General features: G+C 44.6%; 1 protein-coding gene across 1 annotated transcript; it reads left to right on the forward strand.

Moving 5' to 3' along the window:
• Positions 1-823: 823 nt before the first annotated feature.
• LOC138775154 (WASP homolog-associated protein with actin, membranes and microtubules-like) lies at positions 824-21,624 on the forward strand (the record flags this gene model as incomplete). Its single annotated transcript, XM_069955840.1, is given in 13 exon segments — positions 824-973; positions 975-998; positions 2,106-2,256; positions 5,134-5,303; positions 6,969-7,043; positions 7,045-7,093; positions 7,096-7,134; positions 9,796-9,974; positions 10,405-10,491; positions 10,619-10,714; positions 10,849-11,139; positions 11,141-11,285; positions 19,601-21,624. Coding segments are annotated over 13 exon segments (1,737 nt in total), but the record flags the coding sequence as incomplete, so codon positions are not given.
• Between the last annotated feature and the right edge of the window lie 1,082 nt (positions 21,625-22,706).

A 22,706-nucleotide genomic window follows, 5' to 3' on the forward strand; every position in this document is an offset into this window, starting at 1 on the left:
GTAGTGTTAGGTATACCAGTACCTTAGTCTTGTACAGGTAGAGTTCAGTGCATGTAGTGTTAGGTATACCAGTACCTTAGTCTTGTACAGGTAGAGTACAGTGCATGTAGTGTTAGGTATACCAGTACCTTAGTCTTGTACAGGTAGAGTACAGTGCATGTAGTGTTAGGTATACAGTACCTTAGTCTTGTACAGGTAGAGTACAGTACATGTAGTGTAGGTATACCAGTACCTTAGTCTTGTACAGGTAGAGTACAGTACATGTAGTGTTAGGTATACCAGTACCTTAGTCTTGTACAGGTAGAGTACAGTACATGTAGTGTTAGGTATACCAGTACCTTAGTCTTGTACAGGTAGCATACAGTAAATGTAACACAGAATAATGCAGTACAGTACATGGAGTGTACTGTACCGCTAAAGGCAATACTAGACAGTCTTTACAGCCAGACAGTGCACGCATAGCAGTACAGTGATGGCCTTGGATACATATGTTCTGTACTAGTTATAAGCGCTATAGATTTTAGTAATGTCTGTGGCGTTGTTAGTTGAATGTGATTTCCAGATGACCCAGGGAAGAACATTGTAAACTAGAATATTGTAACGAGGCCATCACTATGTATAGCTGCCGGGTTTTTCTCTATGGGAGTAAAAACAAAAACACTTTTGATGACCGCAAGATCCAACCGTGTAAACTTGTTGCCTTCCCAGATGAGTTATACTAAAGTCTTTCTGTGTAAGCACAACCCTTACAACATTCCCTGTTATGACGCAGAATCCATAGGCATAAGTTGCTCCAGTATTTATTTTCTTTTCCTTTTTTTAGATTCTTCATCAGCACAAAAACGCAGATAAAATGATCTCTTTACTTAAAGTTTATGAGGAAGAAGATGAAGCTTTTATGGAATTAGTTACCGTGGCAACCCAATTCCACCAATACTTGCTGCAGCCTTTCAGGGATATGAGGGAGCTTGCAAATATTATACAAGCTGGAAATACTGGTAGGGGAATTACTTCTTTTATCTGTTTTATAAGCTTTTCTATTGGAAATCCTCAGGGCTTGTTTACACAGTACTTTGAACCAATTATAGTCAAAGTGATTTATACTCCGCAATTGTATCAGTCCAAATGCAGCCGCGGCTTATTGAATTTCAATCTACATGCACATTTACTCTTATCTAAGACATCCCATCATCTTAGTGACGTGGTCTGAGAGACAGATGCTGCGTCACCGAGACTAATGCTTTTAGCAAAACCCCAGGGATTACAGAATATCATTCGGCCTTATTTACCACAAGTGTCAGTGTTACGTTACACCTAGTCTGTGTCTAATTTTACTTTATTCTGATCTAAAATGATAGAACATGTTATTGCCGCTTGTATTAGAGCGCAAATTCTAAATATGGCATCCATTATGCCAGCTGTGTTCTAATTTCTGAGATAATGGATGTCCCATTGGAAAATTGTCACAAATTATGCAAAAGTAAACGCATAAAATACCTGTTCTTACTCAGACAAGGTAATCATCTGAGCTATCATCACGATTAGTGGAGGGGATTACACACCAGCTCACAAAATGGACAAGTGGAAGAGAAATCTTGGAGGGCAAGCTCACCCAGGCTGGATAGAGAAGAGTAGATATAAGGAGAATTACATGGGCTTTGTACAAGTATAGAAAATAAACGAGCTCATACAGCAAAAGTAATGTTTTTAATAACTGCCTATGAAAAATATATATGCAATATATATTTATTCACTATTCTAAGTACAATGCAAAAATAAAAAATGCTTTATAGAGGTATCCATGACTTATGTTTTGTTTGAGCGAGCAGTTGGAAGAGTTTCATAGTGGTTACCATAGTATACTAACACACTTCAAGCTTCTCGTGGTCTATATCGGTTGGTTATGCCATCATTTATGGTCACTGGGGATCTGATGGTTCTTGACAGACCAGAGAATGAAGGAGCCGCAGCCCTGTGTTTGCAGATAATGTCAGAAGTATTTGTCATCCATGGGCTCCAGTGTTAAAATGTATTTTTGGCATAGAATACTTTTGTTTATGTACAACTTGGCATAAATTTGTATTTATTTATTTTTTTGTCTGCAGAAGTCATTGGAAATTGATGATTTAGGCCCAAAACGCATAGAGGCTTTGAAAAAGGAGGCTGATAAATGGAATACAACTGCAGAAGAGGCTGAGCGCTCTATACAGAATATCACTGTGAATTATTTCAAGGAGACTTCAAAAGCACTGGCTGGTAGGAAAAGAGTAGTGGGTTCAAAAATAAACTATTTGAGGGAGATTTATCAAACATGGTGTAAAGTGAAACTGGCTCTGTTGCCCCTAGCAACCAATCAGATTCCACCTTTCATTTTCCAAAGAATCTGTGAGGAATGAAAAGTGGAATCTGGTTGCTAGCGGCAACTGAGTCAGTTTCACTTTACACCATGGTTGATAAATCTCCTCTTATGTCTACAAACAATTGAACGTGGTCGAGTTGTTATTGAATTTATGTTGGTTTTAAAGTGGTTTTCTTGCACAATTAAAATAAATTTGTATGCATAAAATGCAGTACTCACCTCACCTTCTGCTGCTGCTATTCCAGTGCTTGTGTTTCTGCTGATCCCTACAATTTTACACAAAAACATTGATAAATTCTCACTGAAGTCTGCATAGCAATTATGTAATAAAAAGTGTCATGTACACATAGCATAATAGACAGGAATAGTGCTACTACTCACGTGTACACACACACCAGCTTATCCTGAAAAGTCATCTTATAAAAGCAGTAGGCTTTAAAGGAAAAGTCTGGGTTCTGACTTTTTTTTTTTTTTTCTTCTCTTCAAAAGAGCATGACGTGTCATGCCTACTCAACCAGTCAGCAGCCAATGTAAGACACTGATACGGCCGCTGACTGGCTCAGTGGGCCTGACACGTCACAACCCAGGTCCCCAGTCAGGCCAGGAAGAGGCCAGAGGACCCCAGCACGGGGTTCGAGGAGTTAGGTACATGTTGTTATGTTCAGCCACCTCCTCCCAGACTCTTTTGTTCAAAAAAAAAAAAAAAAGGTCAGAGGCCCGACTTCTCCCTTAAATGTCAGCTTATTTTCAGCTCTAAGGGTTACAGAGTTTTTTTTTCTTTGCCACTCCTTTCTCTTAAATACTGATGACAGTGAGGACCGATGACCTAGTTGGCTGTGGGTTTGTTGTTCACATATTTCATTGCACCTAATATAGCCACAGATTTAGCACAGTGCCTATGATTGTGACATTTTTACCCGTTGTGCCACTCACTATTGTAGGGAATGTTAGGGTGGCTTCACACAAAAACTTCAGGAAAAAAAACTGCTGTGATTTTTGCTGTATAAAAAGCATGTGAGCAAGCCAGTACTGAAAACATGAGTCCTGGACATGCAGGAGTCAATGTGTTGCCTGGAGTCTTTCTTTAGATTACTGATAGGAGTCCATTTTAATGCTTACACAACAGATAATGTAATAGCATCCAAGGTGTGTTTAGATGGGTTCTGATTAGACATGGTCCGAACCCTCCGAGGTTCGGGTTCATATGAACCCGAACGCTCGGCATCAGATTCCCGCTGTCTGGCTATGGCTATATCCCAGTTTTCCAGGCGGTCCTCCCGCTGGATCCGCCCGCTGCATGGAGCGGGCAGACAGCGGGAATCATTACCGAGAGTTTGGTTCGTATGAACCCGAACCGAACTCTGTTCGGACCATCCCTAGTTCTGATAAAACGTTTGTGATTTATTTTTTATTTTTTTTTGTGCAATGTGGAAGTACTCCATTTCCACACTGAAAAAAAAATCCTCATGGATTATAAATTTTGCTGTAGATTTTATGTGGCATATTTGTTAAAAATTTGGCTGCAAACTTTCACTTGTAAGTACAGATGAGCGAATTTACAGTAGGAATGAATTGAATCAGTTCGCTCCTATTTGCATTCTGCTCATCAGGCTGCGGGCTTTGAAGTCTGCTCCATTCTGTGCCGCTCTTTCCTGGGTGCTGGCTGCATCCAGTCCTGGGAAACTTCTCCCAGTTTCCCAGGACTGGATCCATCTTTTCCAGCTCCTTGGGAGGAGCAGCACAGAGTGGAAACAGACTTTAAAGCCTGCAGCCTGATGAGCAGAATGCAGATAGGAGCGAACTGATTCGATTCATTCCTACTGTAATTCACTCATCACTACAATACAATTTTTTATTGCAAAAGTAGCTGCCACCAACATGATTGGCATGCTGCAGGAAAGTAGGCACAGGAGGCGGGTCACCTGTCAAAATCCGGTCTACCTGCTCCTGTACCAAGTATACAGTGTGCTTCACACTTCACTTAACATTTTCTGGGTTTAGTGTAGAGCGCCTGTGACGTGTGTGATAACTAGGGTGGATTTCTAGAGGGATTTGCACTGAATTTGTATTTAGTCACTGCCCCATGGGCTCTTTTCTTGCAAAAGGAAGCACAGTAATGCCATATGCTGCCTCCATATGCATTGAGTAATAATATCTAAATTATATGGCATCTGATGGAACATATTGAATCCATAGAAAATACTTTATATGCTATTACATAAAATCAAAGGCAAAGAGACAGTAGGATGCCATGTTACCACTATGTGCATACTGTACTCGTGCATGAATACAGGACACTGTTCCCATCTTTAGGGTAGCATGTTTGTTGCCCTTTATTTCCCCATTAGAATTGCGGGCATTATAATGCAGTTAATGCTATGAGAATGCTAAATTCTTCTCTTAGGCATTTATGGATCATCTTGATATTACCAAGATGGCAGATCTAGAAATACAGGCAGTCCTAATATGAGCAAATAAAGCTTTACTGATTCAAGGTGGCTGGCCCTCTGTATTGTAGTCTATGCGTTCATGACTTCTTCTGTAACTCTCATAGACTTTATTGGAAAGGATGCATACAAACTGTGGTCACCTCCAGTAAATTTTGCGGGGAAAAAGCACCTTTTTTAAGTGCATATGAATTATATGACCCCTTCTTACCAATAAGTGATACCTCCATTCTGTGGTTATTCCATAAAGATGGCTATAAGACATTGTTAAACAGTGTTAAGCCTTGTGTGTTCCAGTAATAGTGATAATCTGTATCTTTATAACAGCAATGCAAAAACACATGGAGTTGGATGGAAAGAGATTTGGACAAGCTACTTGGGCTTCAGCAATACCTAGACTGGAGAGGATCAAGTCCATGTTGGCTAAGGAAAGCCTTCAGCATATGAGATCTAAGGAGCTGTGTTTGAAGCAGAAGAGGGCAGATATCAAGCAAAGTGTAAGCTCTTTTAGAAGTATTTTTGTAGATTTTCTTATAGATTCCTTCCCTGTCAGGGATGAAAAGATAAATGATGGTGCTTGCTAATCCGATCTTAGCATATTACTGAGGAGAAATGATACTTCTCGTCTGCCATTCCTCCTGTATGCCTCTCACAGGGCTTGATACGAGTTGGTGACTATCTGCGAGTTTAGACTTTTATCTTGTGGCTAGTACAGAACATAAGGGACATATGATGTAAAAGTGGTTGTGCAGAAAGCATTCTGCTCCCCAACACTCACTTCCTGCTTTTCCACGTCTCAGAGATAGGAGGGGTCAGGTGTATATCTGGTGAAAGCACTCATACTCAACATCACCAGTTTTGTGCTTGTGCCATCTGCTGCTTACCACGTAACCCCTTTTAACTAACATCCTGCAGAACACAATTTTAACTCCTTAGTGACCAAGCGGTTTTTAAATGGTCATAGCACTTGCATTTCTTCGCCTCCAGACCCAGGAGCTCATACTTTTTGTGATACCAATTGTGTTTTGCAATGACAGACTTAATTTCTATAAAACATGCTACAAAAAAAAAAAAAAGTTTTGCAGTAAAATTGAAAGAAAAGCAATTTTTATTACTTTTTCTTCAACACTAATTTGTCTCCCTAGGGGACTCCTATGACCAATACACTGATTGTTCATAGGGATCAATGCAGTTCATATGTACTGCATTCATCTATATATTCTGGGATCCATTACTAAGGGCTACTGAAGGCTCGGGATCAGCGTTGTTACGTTGCTGAGGCCCGGCCCAGTAGGTATAACAGATCGGCTTCTCAGGATCGCTTTTTAACGGGATGTAAATGCTGCTGTCAGTTTTGACCGTGGCATTTAATGGCTGATTGGCCACGCCGACTAATAGCCATGGTCCCCACCTGCTTTCAGCCGCGGCATGGTACAGAGAGGGGTCACGTTATAAGCCCTCTCTGTACCCCCTTAGGGACGAAGTACCAGGTACATCATGGCTCCTTAAGGGGTTAAATGCATATGAGTGATTCTGGCTATGGCTATTAGCTATGTGTTTCATTTTCAGAAATAAGGTAAAAGGTAGTTAAAATTTAGCAGGAAAAAATATAAACTTAATTTTTAAACTGTAACAGTAATTGCTAGAGGTAATGTAAGAAGATTGAAGGTGTTACCAAGTGTAGCAGTGCCTTACTGTCCAGTTTTAAGTAAAAGTGATTGTACCAGATATATTAAGAGGCACAAGCTATGAACTGGAGTACTGTAGGTCACTGACTTAATTTATTATGCCACTTCTGGTGTAATTCATATACCTATTACCTGTAGAAGAAGCAGACAGAAGAAGAGCGGAGAAGAATGGCACAGTGTACTATATTTGTAATAGATTTGTGTGGTGTATAAATTATATCCCAGGAGCGTTTGAGTGATAAGAGGAACTATGTACTCTGCTGCAATTGTGTTTATTGTTCAGTATATAAAAAACAGACTATATGGACATTGCATGATGACCTGGCCCTCTCCTCTGCAAGTGGTGGTTATGGTACTCCGTCCCTATGTATAGTGTTGGAGTATTCTTAGAATGAAATATCATTGCACTGTGCACCATTCAGAACAGAATGACATTTAGAAAGAGAAAGTCACAGTCTACACTTGATCCCACAGATGGAAAATCTGAGTAATACTGATGGGGCTGTTACATGGCTGGATCGGCTGGAGTTGCAGTTCTACGAGACACAGCATAGAACTATATGATGTTCAATTTGAGATCCTGAAACATGAAGAAATGTTGCTATAACTGAACTAAACACGTTACGAAGGCAAATGAAAGGTAATTCTGGTCTCCACTCTTCTAATGTGAGCTAGCATGTTTGTACTGTAAATAGCAGTGGTAAACAATTATGCCATGTATAGTGGCAAAACATATGCTTCTGGCATATGTTACACACATTATACACTATCAATATGTTCAGTGTGTTCTTTTGTTAAGGGTATGTAACACAGAGTGAACTTCTCAACATAGGGTAAATATTTACCCCCCCCCCCCCTCCTCAACACACACACATTTTGGCATAAGTATGTCAAGGGCATAAGTTGTTTGGGTACCTTGGCATACATTTTTTGCCAAGGTTATACCATGGGTATTGCCACCATCCTTCTGCTCTCTGTTATCATGTTTGGGGGGAAAAAACAAAACTTCTGGCAGTTAACCCTTCACATGCTGTGATCAAACCTGATTTCAACTTTGTACAAGCCTTATTTCCAGATCATTTTCCTCCATCCTCAGCGCCATTTTCTGTAAATTCTCACTTCATTATTTACGTAGAATTAGGCATTTTGATGCACTGGGGGTGGGACTATTACCCTCAATTCACTAAGCCGCCCCATGTCATGAATATAGGGGCGGCATTCTATAGTGACCTTAATCTGAAGAGTGCTTGACAAATAGTCAAGGAAAGGCGTGGGCCAGCAGGGCAGATCGGTGTGGAGGGGATGGAAGTCCCGCCCCCAGTGCACCAAGAAACCTAATTTGCGTATTTAATAACATGATGCTCAACCAAAATGAAGAATGAAGAAAATGACCCTGTTCTCAACTTCTTCTGCCCTGTGGAAACATAACTCCAGGTTAGAGTCTTCTATATGCAAGGATAATAGTGGGGTTTTCGAATAGGGTGTATTTTATATGAGAGGCCCTTCTGAGGTCTGAATGTGGGATATATTATACACAGGACCCCTGATACTGGGGTCCTAGTATGGGGTATGATATCTACCTCATAATCAGCCCCCTGTAAAATGTCTCCCTTAGTTAGACCACAGAATCAGACACAGTAATAAGTAATCAGACCCCCAGTCTCTGCCCCCTTGTGTAATACATACCCAAGTATAGGTAAGCATGTATAATATATGGGGTTAATGAAGAAGTTCACCGGCACTACTCCTATATTATGGTATGCGTATAGTTAGGGGGGACGTATAATGGGCTGATGCCGATCAGCAACAGAGGTGCTCCTCATAAGCAAAAGACACATACATCTACACAGTAAGTAAGTAGAAAAAAAGCTGAGGGCACTCACTCGTGTGTTGCAAAATTTCTTTATTCCAAGGTCAAATTAAAAAGCTCCATCAGACACATCTTGCTAGAGCAGACGCCATACCGTTTCACAGCGTGGTTATGATGGTCAAACGCATGAAATGGACCATGTATAATATATAGTACAACATTTTGCACTAGTATACACATACTAGCATGCACACACACAGTCACATACAGAGTTACCCACTTCACTGCAATCTTTCTATTTCCTCTCCAATTAATCCAGCTTTTTTCTCTGAATATTGAGGACCTTTGAATGACATGATCACACGTCTTGCTTTTGCAATAAGAATGTGGACATAAGCTGCATAATACATTTGTGTTTGTTGGGTGGCCGCATATCATATTTCTGTCCCTACATATATTGAGGGCTGACCTGTAGAGGGCCCCCCTCCCTTCTCACTGTCAGGCAGCTCTTCACACTGATCTAAACACATAGGGTTGTCAGGCAGGGGAGCCAGCTCACTCCCCAGGCCCAGCCAGCACTCCATTGCTTGTGCAGTGTTGTCGCCACTTTAGGAGCGGAGCCGTGGCTGGTAACTGAGGCCTAGGGCATACAACAGTGGGAATAGAAAAATGGAAAAAGAAAAGAATCCAACTTCTACAAGGATAAATATATTCTATACATTGAGAATACGCTTTTATTTTGGGTCGTTGGTAAATAATTAGGTCGTCTGGTGGAATAATTTATTTCTTATTTTTGTGTGTCCCTCTAAAATTAAAGGGAACCAAGCACTCCAAAAATGCTGGGAAGTTATATTTACGGTGTAATGAAGCCCCTGTATTGTTTCCAATCGTGTAACTGACACCTATGAGCTTTGCACATGGCCCCCGAAAACAAAGTTTGTAAATATCCAGTAACGTATGTAAATTACCCTCACCTGGTCATGTGGGCGTTCCTCAGCGCTGACCTTGTCACCGATGGCGTGTTTGAGTTAGCTGTAATCCTACCTCTCTGGAAGCGTTAGTGCCCAGAGATGGCCTGTCTGGGCGTGATTCTCAATGCAGGAGCCTGCTGCATGTTAGAGCGGCTGTCCCTGATTGCTGATGCTCCTAGAGAGGTAGGAATACATCAGTTACTAGTTCAGCGCTGAGGAACGCCCACATGACTAGTTAAGGGTAATTTGCATATGGCGCCGACGAACTTCGTTTTTGGGGGGTGCAAAGCTCATAGGTGTCTGTTACATGTTTTGAAACAGTGCAGGGGGCATCATTTCACCATATGTATAGCTTACTCTGCATATTTGGTTCCCTTTAAATCAAAGAGTTTGTGGGTCAAGGAAGCTGTGGCGCAAACATAACTGTAAACATGAAATTAAAGTGGTTTTTTTTTGTACGTTGAGTATTTGCTGTGATTTAAATCTTTACCAATTTGTAGTATACGCCTTTTAATTGCAGAAAAAGAGGAGGAGGTTGTCTATTATGACACGTGTGAAGATCCTCAGGAGCTACAGACATTTGAGCAGTCCAATAACATCCACAGTTCATCATACCCAACGCTCAGAAGGAAGGCACAGCAGCTGGAGACAAAGCGGGGGACTATCTGTTCAAGACGAGCATTGCTGAGGCACAAAAAAGTATGTTACGTCAAATTATACCCCCCCCCTCCAAACACTAGCTGGGAATACAACCATGTTACCTAGTGAAAACCAGTGATTAGTAGATGGAATTCACTAATCGGTAAAGTTGTGCTAAAATAATACCCACTACACTATTGCTGTGTGGAGCAATGTTCTGCAGCAGCTCTGAGCAGGACATGGGCAGGAGTGCTAGTAAGTAAGCAGGGTGAGAGGGCTGTGATAAACAGCTGAGGGAAATTCTGGGAATTGTAGTACTCAGCAACTGCTTACCCAGGGAGCACAGTGATTATCTGGCCTAGAAAGAGACCCATTGGTTTCAGAAGTACCTCTGCAGTATTTTATTTTATTTTTTTGTATTTATTTTGTTATCGGACATCTGAATACCCCTTAGAGTCTAAGTGTTTTGTGGTCATTCCATTACTTTTAGGATCAGTGCATAGAGACACAAGAGCTGAAACTACAGCAGTACCAGGAAACACAGAGGCGGCTTGAGCAGCATCACTCTGTACAGATGGTGAGTATAGTCTATGAATAGTTTATTTTCTGATTCCACGCCAGACCTCTGCGCTAGCGAAGGCTTCTGTACCATTTTAAACCAGTGTGTGGGAGACACTTTAACAGCGCTCTTTGTGTTCCGACAGAGAAGAGACAAGAAAAAAGAAGAGGAAAAAAAGAAAAAAGAATGGGTCGATCAGGAACGTCAAAAAACACTACAGAGATTAAAAAGCTTTAAAGATGTGAGTGTTAAATTGCAGCATTCAAGTTGTGCGCAGTCATGTTCTGCTGAATAGAATGAAAAATTATGAAGTGAAGGCAAGAACATATTTGTTAATGGAAACTTTCTGGTTTTTCTTTTAACTTCATTTTTTAGAAAAAAGAATCTCATGTTGTGCTGAAAACCTCTCGAATACAGTCACATTTACCTATTAAATCCAGTGACAGCTTAAAACCCTCTGAGGATGCAAAGGGGCCCAAGAGTGGTTCAGCAGACATCCCTGTCCAGATTATTGTTCAGAAAGGAAGTTCTGACTATGGATTGTCCAGTGGAGACCTTTCCAAGCATAGTCCTTTTCCACCGCCACCTACTATTCCTCCACCACCCCCACCTCCTCCTCTTCCTCCAGCAGCACCTCCCCCTCCTCCTCCCCCGCCTTTACCCACCACGGACTTGTCTACTGGAAAATCCACCTAGCCTACTTTATTCTCATGAGCCAGAAAAACTACTTGAAGATCAAGTGTTGAAAGGTGGAAAGTCTGAAAATCAAAGTACACCCGGAAAATTAAAAGCCCAATTGAACCAACATTCAGGTAAGAAAATATTGTTTACTATGATATACAGTGTTACCTGCTGTTCACAAGTCACCTTGTCATCTGCTGAGGCATGGCACCCCACTCTTCTCATAGGGAGGCTCTCACATCATTTAGGTTCTGTGGTAAAGAGTCACAAGCCTCTACATGGCGACTCTGCTGATCCCATAGGTTTTCTATGGGATTCAGGTCTGGAGAATGAGCAGGCCATTTCTTTTGAGGTACCCCGGTCTCCAGCAGCCACTCCCTAATGATGTGCGCTGGAGCATTGCTATCCATAAAAATATATTTAGGCCTGTGTTGTTCATGCAAAAGTAATGACTAGATTAATGATATGAATGGTAGAGTGACAAACAAGTTTAGGGCATTCCTGTATTGGTTACACGCACCTGCCCACACTGTAACACCACTGCCAGCACCACAAGCTTTAGAGCGTAGATGAAGGAGTACTTATCTGCCACCGCTGTAGTTTCCCCATTGATCGGTGCAGTATTTACCAGTCTCTCTCTCAAGGAAATGTCATTACAAACAGCTGCATTCTCTGAATTGCTGTGGTGTTTAACCCTTAGACGACCCAGGGCGTATAGTTACGCCATGGAAGTCTGTCCCCAGACGACCTAGGGCGTAACTGTACGCCCTGGGTGTTTCTCACGCTATGAAGCGTGCTCCGGAGCGGAGCGCGCTTCATAGCAGGTGGGGGCCGGCTGCAATCAGCAGCCGGGACCTCACCGGTAATGACACGCTGCAGCGATCGCGCTGCCGCGTGTCATTAACTCCTTAAGGGAGTCCCCTGTCACTTACCGATCGGGACCCCCGCAGTGTGACTGCGGGGGTCCCGATCGGTAAAACGGGCCGCCGGAGCTCTCTCACCTGCCTCCGCGCGGTCCGATCGCCGCTCTGGTCACTGAGCCTGCACAGGCAGGCTCAATGAGCAGAGCGCCGATAACACTGATCAATGCTATGCCTATGGCATAGCATTCATCAGTGTAGAAATCAAAGTAATGTATGTACAAGTCCCCCAAAGGGACTTCAAATGTGTAAAAAAAAAAAAGTTAAAAACACTAACACACTACCCCAAAACCCCTCCCCCAATAAAAGTTGAAATCACCCCCCTTTCCCATTATATAAATAAAACATATAAAAATAAATAAATAGATAAACATATAATATACCGTAGCGTGCGTAATTGTCCGATCTATTAAAATATAACAAGCGTCATTGCGAACGGTAAACGGCGTACACGAAAAGGGAAAAAAAGTGCGCGGATTACCGATTTTATGTTACATTATATATATAAAATAATTAATAAAAAGTGATCAAAACGTCCGATCTTCACAAATATGGTATTAATAAAAACTAGAGATCATGGCGGAAAAAATGACACCCCATACAGTAGGGCTGGGCGGTATACCGTGAAAATACCGATACCGTCTCTGGCGTCGGTAAACCGACCTCAACTGCGCCAGGACGGTATTTGCGGTATTTCAGTGCTGCACATGTGTCATAGGACTCCCCGTCCCGCCATGCCTGACAGAGCGCCCCCCAACGGCCCCTGCCCGCTCGTCCCTCAGTGCGCCCTGCACCAGCGTATCTCTCCCCCACCCTACCCGCCGGACAGGCGCTGACCCGCTCCACATACCCGGGAGTGAGTGGCCGGGGGTACATAAACTGTATCTCCTCCTCCCCCTGCCACCCCGCTCAGCATCGGTACGCTTGTGGCCCCGTCGGACGTTTGCACAGGCAGATCCCGGTCTCTGGAGGAGGAGACCGCAGCATCATGTGATGGCGTCCCTGCTGGTGCTGGAGCTGAATAGCGGGATCTAGGGCCGCAGTGCAGATCCCCGATCCCGCTATTCAGCTCCAGCACCCGCAGAGACGCCATCACATGATGCTGCGGTCTCCTCCTCCAGGTACCGGGATCTGCCTGTATGAACGTCCGACGGGGCCACAAGCGTACCGATGCTGAGCGGGGTGGCAGGGGAGGAGGAGATACAGTTTATGTCCCCCCCTCTTCTGCCCAGATCCCCCAGCTGCTCCCCCCCCCCCACTTCTGCCCAGACTCTTCCCCCCCCCAGCTGCTTCCCCCCCCTTCTGCCCACATCCCCACCAGCTGCTTCCCCCCCACTTCTGCCCACATCCCCCACCAGCTGCTTCCCCCCCCACTTCTGCCCACATCCCCACCAGCTGCTTCCCCCCCACTTCTGCCCAGATCCCTACCAGCTGCTTCCCCCCCCCACTTCTGCCCAGATCCCCACCAGCTGCTTCCCCCCCACTTCTGCCCAGATCCCCACCAGCTGCTTCCCCCCCACTTCTGCCCAGATCCCCACCAGCTGCTTCCCCCCCACTTCTGCCCAGATCCCCACCAGCTGCTTCCCCCCCACTTCTGCCCAGACTCCCCCCCCCCCACTTCTGCCCAGATCCCACCAGCTGCTTCCCCCCCACTTCTGCCCAGACTCCCCCCCAGCTGCTCCCCCCCCACTTCTGCCCAGATCCCACCAGCTGCTTCCCCCCCACTTCTGCCCAAGATCCCCACCAGCTGCTTCCCCCCCCACTTCTGCCCAGATCCCCACTTCTGCCCAGATCCCCACCAGCTGCTTCCCCCCCCACTTCTGCCCAGACTCCCCCCCCCCCACTTCTGCCAGATCCCCACCAGCTGCTTCCCCCCCCCACTTCTGCCCACATCCCCACCAGCTGCTTCCCCCCCCACTTCTGCCCAGATCCCTACCAGCTGCTTCCCCCCCCCCTTCTGCCCAGATCCCCACCAGCTGCTTCCCCCCCACTTCTGCCCAGATCCCCACCAGCTGCTTCCCCCCCCCCACTTCTGCCCAGATCCCCCACCAGCTGCTTCCCCCCCACTTCTGCCCAGATCCCCACCAGCTGCTTCCCCCCCCACTTCTGCCCAGATCCCTACCAGCTGCTTCCCCCCCACTTCTGCCCAGATCCCCACCAGCTGCATCCCCCCCACTTCTGCCCAGATCCCCACCAGCTGCTTCCCCCCCACTTCTGCCAGATCCCCACCAGCTGCTTCCCCCCCACTTCTGCCCAGACTCCCCCCCCCCCCCCCCACTTCTGCCCAGATCCCCACCAGCTGCTTCCCCCCCCACTTCTGCCCAGACTCCCCCCCAGCTGCTCCCCCCCCACTTCTGCCCAGATCCCCACCAGCTGCTTCCCCCCCCACTTCTGCCCAGATCCCCACCAGCTGCTTCCCCCCCACTTCTGCCCAGATCCCCACTTCTGCCCAGATCCCCACCAGCTGCTTCCCCCCCCCCACTTCTGCCCAGACTCCCCCCCCCCCACTTCTGCCCAGATCCCCACCAGCTGCTTCCCCCCCCACTTCTGCCCAGACTCCCCCCCAGCTGCTCCCCCCCCCCACTTCTGCCCAGATCCCCACCAGCTGCTTCCCCCCCCCCACTTCTGCCCAGATCCCCACTTCTGCCCAGATCCCCACCAGCTGCTTCCCCCCCCACTTCTGCCCAGATCCCCACCAGCTGCTTCCCCCCCCCACTTCTGCCCAGATCCCCACCAGCTGCTTCCCCCCCCCCCACTTCTGCCCAGATCCCCACCAGCTGCTTCCCCCCCCCACTTCTGCCCAGATCCCCACCAGCTGCTCCCCCCCCCACTTCTGCCCAGATCCCCACCAGCTGCTTCCCCCCCCCACTTCTGCCCAGATCCCCACCAGCTGCTTCCCCCCCCCCCCACTTCTGCCCAGATCCCCACCAGCTGCTTCCCCCCCCCACTTCTGCCCAGATCCCCCCCAGCTGCTTCCCCCCCCCCCACTTCTGCCCACATCCCCCCAGCTGCTCCCCCCCCCCCCACTTCTGCCCAGATCTCCCCCTCCCACTTCTGCCCAGATCCCCCCCAGCTGCTCCCCCCCCCACTTCTGCCCAGATCTCCCCCTCCCACTTCTGCCCAGATCACCACCAGCTGCTTCCCCCCCCCCCCCACTTCTGCCCAGATCACCACCAGCTGCTCCCCCCCCCCTTCTGCCCACATCCCCCCCAGCTGCTTCCCCCCCACTTCTGCTCCCCCCCCCCCACTTCTGCCCAGATCTCCCCCTCCCACTTCTGCCCAAATCCCCCCCCTTCTGCCTAGATCCCCCCCCCTGCCCAGATACCCCCAACTATCTCTTGTAGTCCTATAATACACATGAATGTTCAGCTTAGCTGAGTGTGCATGTGTTATTAATGGAAAATCTGCATAGCTGTATACCTGTATATACATATCTTGTAGTGTGTGTGCATAAATACATAAATAATACTGCCACTACAGGACTTGTATATTTGAGTATACAGCTATCTATACACTACAGGATGTGTATATACAGGTATACAGCCATGTACATACTACAGGACGTGTATATACAGGTATACAGCTACGTTCATACTACAGGACGTGTATATACAGGTATACAGCTATGTACACACTATCGGATGTATATATACTGGTATAGGGCTATGTACACAGTACAGGACATGTATACAGCTATGTAGCTGTATACCTGTATATACACGTCCTGTAGTGGCTGTATACCTGTATATACACGTCCTGTAGTGTGTACATAGCTGTATACCTGTATATACAGATACTGTACTGTGTACATAGCTGTATACCTGTGTATACATATTCTGTAGTGGTTGTATATCTGTATATACACGTCCAGGTCTCTGCTGAGACCCCTAATAATGACAAATAATGATAAGGACAATAGCCTATATGGCTATTTTTATACTCTTATTAAAACAAAATATCACAGGGTTTTCACGGTCAAGTGGGTGTGGCTTGTAAAAGGGGTGTGGCTTACATAAGGGGTGTGTCATAATTATCGCTCAGTTATCGTTACCGCGGCTACATGTACGATTAACCGCGATAATGATTTAGGCCAATATCGCCCAGCCCTACCATACAGCCCCGTAGGTGAAAAAATAAAACCGTTATAAGCGTCACAATAGTCCCATTTTATTTATAATTAATTGCCAAAAAAAAGGATTTCAATCCCGGGCTCTCTGCCCCTGGTCAGGAAAGGCCTGCTCAGGCATTTTCTGGGGGCGGCCAGGGCGGTCATTCCAAGATATTGGAAGCAGTCCTGTTCCCCCTCTCGAGTGGAGTTGGTGGAAACTCTCAACAAGATCAGACGCATGGAGGAACTGGTGGCGGATGACTCGGACAAACCTGCCCTCTTTGATAAGGTCTGGTTTGCTTGGGATGCTTTTAGAGCTACCCCTGATTTGCAGGCCTGGCTGGGGTAGGTTCCAGCTGGTATGGTCCCTCATTCCTTTCCCCATTCCCTCCCTCCCCCCCTTTTATGTCCTTCCTGCCTCCCCCCTTCCCTCTTCTGTCCCTGCTTCTTTTCTCTCCTCTCTCTTTTCCCCTCTCTTTTTCTTACACCTCTGACGGGCTCCCTGCCCGCTTTTTCTTTCTGTCTTTCTTCTATGTTTACTTAAGTTTCTCCAATATAATGTGATGCCCTATATGATGTTCAGTGGTGCTTCACCTGTCAGTCTTCCGATGTGCAGATAGACCCTTCCTCACTTTTTTCAAGGGCTTGTCATTTAGTTACTCCACGTCTTGGAGTTGAAGTCTCAGAACTCTGTTGGAAGATTTGCCCTTTCTATGGGTGAATGATATTATGCTTTCCTATTGGATCACACTCCCGGGACTGTCTTCCTATGTGATTAGTACTATGTTTATGGAGCATCTGACTATGTTTATTTTCTTGCCGTGTTGCAAGGGCTCACCCTCATCTGAGTACATGTTCATGTTTTGGACGTCACTTAGTCCTGCTGTATTTCTTAACTGTTTTTTCTGCTTTAATAAAAACGATTTACCACAAAAAAAAGGATTTCATTTAAAAAAAATATATAACATTAGAGAATCTGTGTAACCTGGATATGGTTGTGTTCGGACTGACCTATAGAGTAATGGTATCATGTCGCTTTTACCATATAGTGCATTACGTAGACACAGGAACCCCCCAAACGTTACCATATGGCATTCTTTTTTACGATTTCACCTATTTATATCTTCATAAATAATATATTTGGAATTCCATCATACATGTTATGGTAAAATGAATGACGCCATTACAAAGTACAACTATTCCTGTAACAAATAAGCCCTTACATGGCTTGTAGATAGAAAACTGAGAGTGCTAGAGCTCTTAGAAGGGGAGGAGGGAAAAACGGAAACACTAAGATCAAAATTTGCGCGGTCCACTGGGTCATTTTGGGCCTGGTCCTCAAAGGGTTAAGAGAAAACATAGCTTAAATGGGTTATGTAGGGTTAGAATAACATAGCTATATTCTTCCAGAAACAGCTCCACGCTTGTCATCCACTTATATGTGGTATTGCAGCTTAGTTGAGTTAGTCAGTGAAGCTCAGCCCCATGCCCCACACACCACCTAAGGACAGGTGTGGCATTGTTTTTGTAAGAAAGCTGCAATGTTTTTTGTATTCTGGATGACATTTTTTTTAAGCTAAGCACTGGCATGGGGAAGTGCCATCTGGATGGTTCCTATTAGATTCCCCCTGCTTGGCTCTGGCTAATTGATAAGTTTGTGTGGTCTTTAAGTATAAGGAGAGATGATTCGATCAATCTGACCTGGCAGGGTGATTCTGATATGGATTAGGTCAGAGATGAAGGGAATGACTTTATGTGTCCCCCGAAATTAAGTGTTAGGTACCTTTTAACACTCACAGATATCTGACAGATTTTTGAAGCCAAACCCAGGAACAGACTATAAACAGGGAACAGGTCATAAAGGAAAGACTGAGATTTCTCCATTTTTTTTTTTTTAAATCTATTACTGGCTTTTGCTTCAAAAATCCGTCAGATATCTGTGTGTAAAAGGATAGGGCTGGGCAATTAATTGAATTAATTTGCACCTGGGAAAACTGACGATTTGATTTTTTGCCACTTTACAAAGTATAGAAGGATGAGGCACTCACAGCCTGTTTCGTGTGCGTCACTGTACACTTCCTCCCGGCTCGGAGGGCAGAGAGGAAGTGTGCAGTGACGCACACGAAACAGGCTGTCGCCCATCCACATGTCTATGTCTGGTTACCTGCATTAATGTGAAATAAACGTTGTTTCTGCTTTTAAGACGACAAGCATGGTGGGTGCCTCATAGAGATGAGCGAACCTGGAGCATGCTCGAGTCCATCCAAACCCGAACTTTCGGCATTTGATTAGCGGTGGCTGCTGAAGTTGGATAAAGCCCTAAGGCTATGTGGAAAACATGGATATAGTCATTGGCTGTATCCATGTTTTCTAGACAACCATAGAGCTTTATCCAAGTTCAGCAGCCACCGCTAATCAAATACCGAACGTTCGGTTCGGATCGACTCGAACCCGGTCCGCTCATCTCTAGTGCCTCATCCTTCTATACTTTGTGAAGTGACTATAGATGAACTTTTATGGACTATTGAGCACCACCAATTGTCAGTACGGTCTTTTGGGCAGTGTTCAGAAGGTCCAGTTCCCCTGCGGTAGTGCCAAGATATGTTCTTGTGGCATTGCATTTCATTTTTTGCTAAAGTCTTCTGGAGGATGCATGAAAGTATTGTCTGCTCTTTAACCATGGACATGTATGCCCTATCGGCTGATGACCTCTGACCTCCACACCAGTCCAGCACATTTTTCTTAACTTGCAAACACAGACTCAGAACAGAGGTGGTCATTGCAGGAGCCAATGAGGCATACATGTCCTGTCTTCTGGTCTTTAACCCTTTCTATGCTGCAGCATGTAAGTGATGCAGAGCTTAAATGCTTTGACTCACTTACACGCTGCAGCACAGAGAGAGTTAAAGGCCAGAACACTACAAGGGACGATCTCCTAAGGAGCACTTAGGGTATGTTCACACTATGGAATCGGCATAGAATTTCAAGCGGATCTTGCGCAGCGGATTCTGCTTGTCCCATTGATTTAGTGGGATTTCTCAAGCTTAATCCACCATCCACTTAAAATTCCTCGCTGATTCCGTAGTGTGAACATACCCTGACAGTTAAATATAGTGCACTGAAAGAGCAGAGGCAGGATGCTGCCTGCTGCCACAAGTGTGTTATTTTGGTCAGCATTTTTTCAACCAAAACCAGGGAGTTGATGAAATGGTTGGTTTCATATAGGCTGTATCCATGTTTTCCAGGACTCCCTAGGGCTGCATCTAATTTCTTCAACCACCGGTATTCTAATGCTGAACAGTCTCTACTCTAAATGCATGTATAGGCAAAACTACTTGACTTGACACCACACAAGTAATACAAATTGATGAAAACTTCACCTCACATAAAGAACATGTTTATTCTATATCTTGCTTAGGTTCTATGGAAGAGGTGTTGGCATCACTGAAACGAAGTGAGAACCTTCTCCGTAGGGTGGCACCACCACAGGCTTCAGTCACCGATGTAAGAGACAATATATTAATAGCCATAAGACAGGGAGTAAAACTGAAGAAAGTACAAAAAGATCCTGTGGATAAAGAGCCTGAAAATGAACTGGAGCGAAGTATAAGAGCCGCTATGCTGAGGATGAAGAAAGTGTCTGCTGACTCAGATGACGATGAGAAAAGTGAAAATATCAGTGGTGACTGGGACAATTAAAGGGGCATGCACATATATCTGGTTTATGAAGGATGACCTTACTTTACACCAGTTTTACCATTTTAAATTAATTTGATCAGCTGTGATTGCTTTGGGACATCAAATAGCTATTGGTGTACACTCGCTTGGCCAGAAGACGCATAACATGGGAGCATGATCACCCCTATGCCTATCCAAACAGTATTCTCCTATCTGTTCTAGCTCCTTTATGTTCAGCAACAAGTTCTGTTTACTACTGAGATGCATATAAGAAGTTGCGAAGCTCAGAAGTCTTCCTTATGCATTTTTTCTTCCTATAAAAAGATCTGGAAATATTTTTATAATTTAGATACCTATGGTATGTCTTCAGCTCATTATAAATCTTAAGTCATCATTAAAGGGCTGTCTGATACAACTGTTTTTCAGTTTTGATTATATAATATACGCATTTAGTAAGACTTAAGATTCATAAAATGTGATTTCAATGTGATTTTTTTGTTGACTAGATAATCATAGCTATTGTATTTAAAGGTAATAGGTCATCAGAACATGACATATTGTTTAAAATTTTTATGTTTTAATTTTTCCATTTTATTATAGTTAATAATAATCCTGATGTCTTGCAGTTTTCAGTCTGGCCACTAAGCCTTATCATAAAATATCACTTCCTGTTCTGTAGGGAGAACATTTCAGCAGTCTCATGATTCTCATATGAAGGATGAGGTTACACCAGAATATAGATAAGTTTGGGTCAGGCCATTTACAGTAGGTGATGTCGGACCATGTCTACGCGGCTACTGTAAAGTATGTCTCTAAAATGCTGTTAATGGAGCAAAAGCTGTGGCAATATGACATATGAAAATGAATGCAACGTATTTGTAACATTCACTGGAATTTCTTATCCTACAAGAAAGCACTTTATTTAATGCATGTGCCTATATTGCACAGGCACTTGTGCCATTCATTAACTTGTGTACTGAATGTAGAATTCTGACAGACTTTATGAGCAATGGAGGAAACTTGTGTATCCCTGTGGATGTCCTACACTACTATTGGTTCACGTTCTCAAAAGTCTGTTTCATAGCTGTAATGCGGCTGCAATTCAACATCTGTTTTGCAACATCTAGTTGCTATCTAACAAATAAATAAAAAAAGTACACAGTCACATATATATATATATATATATATATATATATATATATATATATATATGATATTTATTTCTTTAGTAGAAATCCACCAGTTGTTCAGTTTGTGGAGATTTAACCATTTGCATTACATAACATAGCTTCTGTGAACTTGGCTTAAAACATGACCACTTCCACTCTGGTCGATTATTTTTATACATTTTTAAGTTTGATAATGAGTGAATCTCCAGCACATTCAGGTTCGTCTATATCTAAGGGCACGACATTTGATTACCAGTGTTTTCCATGACTCCCTAGGCTGCATCCAACAACTTAAGCCAGCGGTAATTAAATGTTGAGCATTCGGGTTCGTACAAACCCAAGCATGCTTGAGGTTTGCATATCCCTAATAATGAGGAGATATTTGTGAATGTGTCTACAAGCAAAGATACGTTAACATGTTATAAATCTGTGCTCAAACTGGACAGGCTTTTTTTTATTTGCTACTGAAATGTCTTGATAAGGACTAAAGTGATTGATGTAGTAAAATGTAGCATTTTCAAAAATACAGACAGGCGTATTCTGTAGTATATCTGTGCACATATAAATGCCAAAATAAAAATGGTACCAAAATGAATGGTGCTGTCCAGTGTGTTGTCCTAAATGGTGCCCATATATCTAAGAAAAAGAAAAGAAAAAAATCTCCTGCTCCAATAAAAAGAGAAAAATCCAAGTTTAAGTCCACATGAAAACTTCACAGATGGACATCGAAATCCATAAAATAACTCCTACATGTTTCGGAGACAAGCTCCTTAGGGCCCTATTCCACGGGCCTGATCAACAGGGTAAACAAGTGCCGATCTGCTAGATCAGTGCTCCTTTACTGGGCCTATTCCACGGCCTGAAGGTCGTTTAGTGAGGGCTGCAGGGACATTGTTACCGATGTCCTTGCAGCATCATACATTACCTAGCAGGGCTTCTCCTCCGCTCCGTCTTCCTCCCCGGGTCCCGCGGCGCAGCATCAACTCAAGCGGCCTGAATGAGCTGTCAGACCGCTCAGCCAATCACTGGCCGCGGGGGTCCCGGCCAGTGATTGGCCGAGCGGTCTGACAGCTCAGTCAGGCCGCACCGAAGCTGATGCTGCGCCGCGGGACCCGGGGAGGAAGACGGAGCGGAGGAGAAGCCCTGCTTGGAACTGTACGCTGCTTCCCAAATCGTCGATCGCCCGCCGTGTACCGCTATTCCACGAAGCACTGTGCGGTGGGTGACCGATGATTTTAGGTTTGGGCCTAAATAAACGATCAGCCAATGACACGATCATCGGCTGATTGGTTTCTCTATTCCACCGAGTGATAATCGGCCGATTATCGCTCCGTTGAGTAGGCCCTTTAGTCAGTGCCTTGACTAGGGAGCTTGTCTCCGAAATGCATAGTTGTTGTTTTAGGGATGTCGATGTCCATCTGTGAAGTTTTTATGTGGACTTAATAAGCTTGGAAATTTTTTGTATTGGAGCTGGGCCCTCTACAGTCTCCGTGCACCATATAGGATATGTGCCTGCAGTTTCCTATTGTTCATGGATGTGCTGACACATCAATGCCATTGTGCAAATCTTTTATCCATATATCTAATGCATGAATTGAAAGTGCCCAAGCTCACATTGTACTATTTATGTATTTAATAGCTCCCCTAGTACCCATATACTGCCATACTGTAACTTAT

This window comes from Dendropsophus ebraccatus, unplaced genomic scaffold, assembly GCF_027789765.1.
Source record: "Dendropsophus ebraccatus isolate aDenEbr1 unplaced genomic scaffold, aDenEbr1.pat pat_scaffold_1385_ctg1, whole genome shotgun sequence".
Classification (NCBI taxonomy): domain Eukaryota; kingdom Metazoa; phylum Chordata; class Amphibia; order Anura; family Hylidae; genus Dendropsophus; species Dendropsophus ebraccatus.